At 49.2% G+C, this 2,453-nt stretch overlaps 1 protein-coding gene across 1 annotated transcript; it reads left to right on the top strand.

The window, feature by feature from the left end:
- Positions 1-159: 159 nt before the first annotated feature.
- On the top strand, positions 160-657 carry EMH_0003510 (uncharacterized protein; the record flags this gene model as incomplete). Its single annotated transcript, XM_013496395.1, has 1 exon — positions 160-657. The coding sequence occupies one exon, from the start codon at positions 160-162 to the stop codon at positions 655-657; it is 498 nt and encodes a 165-aa protein (XP_013351849.1).
- Positions 658-2,453: the final 1,796 nt, after the last annotated feature.

The following is a 2,453-nucleotide window of genomic DNA, read 5'->3' as shown; positions in this document are numbered from 1 at the left end:
GCTGGAGGTAGGACTGTGGACTGTCTCCTTCCGCCTCTAGAAGGGGGAGGCTTTCAGGCCATAGGTCTGTTGCTGCATCGTCTGTTGCTGCTGCTGCTGCAGCAGCAGCAGGAGACAACCAGGGGTGTCTCCCTTCTCCTCTCTCAGCAGCAGAACGCCATGAAGAGGAGACAGACAGAGGAGTGGCAGAGCCCAGCTGCGGAGACAAAAGGAGACACATGCACAGACAACATATATCTTAACACAGAAGCTGCAGCAACAGGCAGCAGCAGCAATAGCCAGCAGCAGCAACAGGCAGCAGCAGCAGCAGGTAGCAGCAGCAACAAGCGGCAGCAACAGGCAGCAGCAGCAACAGGCAGCAGCAGCAGCAGGCAGCAGCAGCAACCAGCAGCAGCAGCAACCAGCAGCAGCAACCAGCAGCAGCAGCAACCAGCAGCAGCAACCAGCAGCAGCAACATGAACAGGGGGGACCCTAGCGAGCATCAGCGGGAGAGAGGAGACAGGATACGGCCGAGAGGAGACAGAGGAGACAGGAGAGAGGAGACAGAAGAGAAGGAGCAAGAGACAGAGGAGAGGAGGAGACAGAGGAGAAGAGGCAGGGGACAGGAGACACAGAGAGAGGAGACAGAGAGAGAGAGAGGAGACAGGAGACACTAGAAAGAGAAAGGAGACAGTGTGTGTGTGTGTGTGTGTATTAGTTTATAAGAAAAAGAAAAAGCCTCACCGGGAGAGCAGCAGCTGGTGATAGAACAAGCCCAAGGAGACAGAGAACAGCAACCAGAGGGGCGATTGCTGCTGCTGCTGTTGCTGCTGCTCTTGCTGTTTTTGCTGCTGTTGCTGCTGCTGCTGCTGCTGCGCCTATTGGCCGCAGCAGCCTACAAGGAAGAGACATGAGAGTGAGAAAGTGTCTCCTTTTGTCTCCTTAAACAAACCAGAGAAACATCATCGGTGTACATACACCGCAGCTGCAGATACACCCGAACCGGCTGAGGGTCTCTTCCAGCTGTCTGTCGCTAAACAGCAGCAGCAGCAGCAGCAACAGCAGCAGCAGCAGCAGCAGTAGAAGGCTCAGGACAAGAAAGAAGAAAACAACAAACAAAGAAATATGTAAATATATAAAGCAAATACAACTATGAGCTGTATATACACCCGAATCACCGCGGGAGAGCATGAGGCCCTCCTGCTGCAGTGGCTACCTTCCAACGGCTGCGGCTGCTGCTGCTGCTGCTGCTGCTGCTGCTGCTGCTGCTGGCGGTCGTGCTTGGCTGTCTGCTGCAGCGCAGCTGCTGCTGCAGCAAATCGAGTTTTATTGTTATTTAGAGAAGAAAAAGGTGTTTTATAATTAAATAAAAGAAATAAAACAAAAAAAAAAGAAAAAAACAATAAACACAATGACTAGCAGGCGGCTGCGGCCTCCCGCTGGTCTGGTCCGGTGTACGTACACCTCAGGTGTCTCCTCACCTCTGTCTCAGCAGAGGAGACAAAAGGAGAAAAAAGGAGACACTTTGTTTTATTTATATATTTTAATGCTATTATAGAGTCAAAGTGTCTCCTTCTGCTGCTGCCGGCAACAAAAAAGATAAAGGGACAGCAGCAGAGCGACAGAAGGAGACAGCTGGAGGGCTCCGCCTACGATGAGATATACACCTCAGCTGTCTCCTTCTGTATCCTTCTGTCTCCTTTTGTCTCCTTTTGTCTCCTCTTTAAATATTATATATCTGCAGCAACTAAACCCCAAAAGGAGACAGGCAAACGGGGGTCCATGCGGGAGACAGACGCCGCAGCGGTGAACAGAGAGGAGACAAAAGTGTCTCCTTCTGTCTCCTTCTGTCTCCTTTTATCTTTCTCTGTCTCCTCTTGTCTCCTTCTGTCTCTCTTTATGTAAACAAGGGGCTCAAAGGAGACACCTGTGCTCTCTATAGGCCCCCGCAGTGTATACTGTATACACCAGCCAGCTCAGCTCTTACTATATAACAACCCTACTGCGTTTACACTCTATGTCTATGCCCTATACACCGCCTATATATATATATATATATATATATATATATATAGACGAATATTATATATATATATATATCTGTGTGCTACATATACTGTCTCCTCTCCGAGCCTCAGACTGTCCCTAGCTGCATTTTAGTGTAGATAGAAGTGAAGAGACAGCAGAGAAGAGACAGCAGAGAGGAGACAGCAGACAGGAGACAACAGAGAGGAGACAAAGCAGAGGAGACAGCATAAAAGAGGCAGCAGAGAGGAGACAACAGAGAGGAGACAGCAGAGAGGAGACAGCAGAGAGGGGACAGGAGACTAGGGTAGGGCACAGGCAGGGCCTTCACCCTGTCAGGAGACAGGAGACAAGGTAGAAGAGACACAAGATGAGGTGTCTCCTCAGCTCGCATATATATATATATATATATATATATATATATATATATATATATATATATATATAT

Source organism: Eimeria mitis, genomic scaffold (genome assembly GCF_000499745.2).
Source record: "Eimeria mitis Houghton genomic scaffold, Emh_scaff208, whole genome shotgun sequence".
Taxonomy (NCBI): Eukaryota; Apicomplexa; class Conoidasida; order Eucoccidiorida; family Eimeriidae; genus Eimeria; species Eimeria mitis.
Note: the sequence above shows the minus strand (reverse complement) of the source record. Positions and strands in the feature narration are given on the sequence as shown.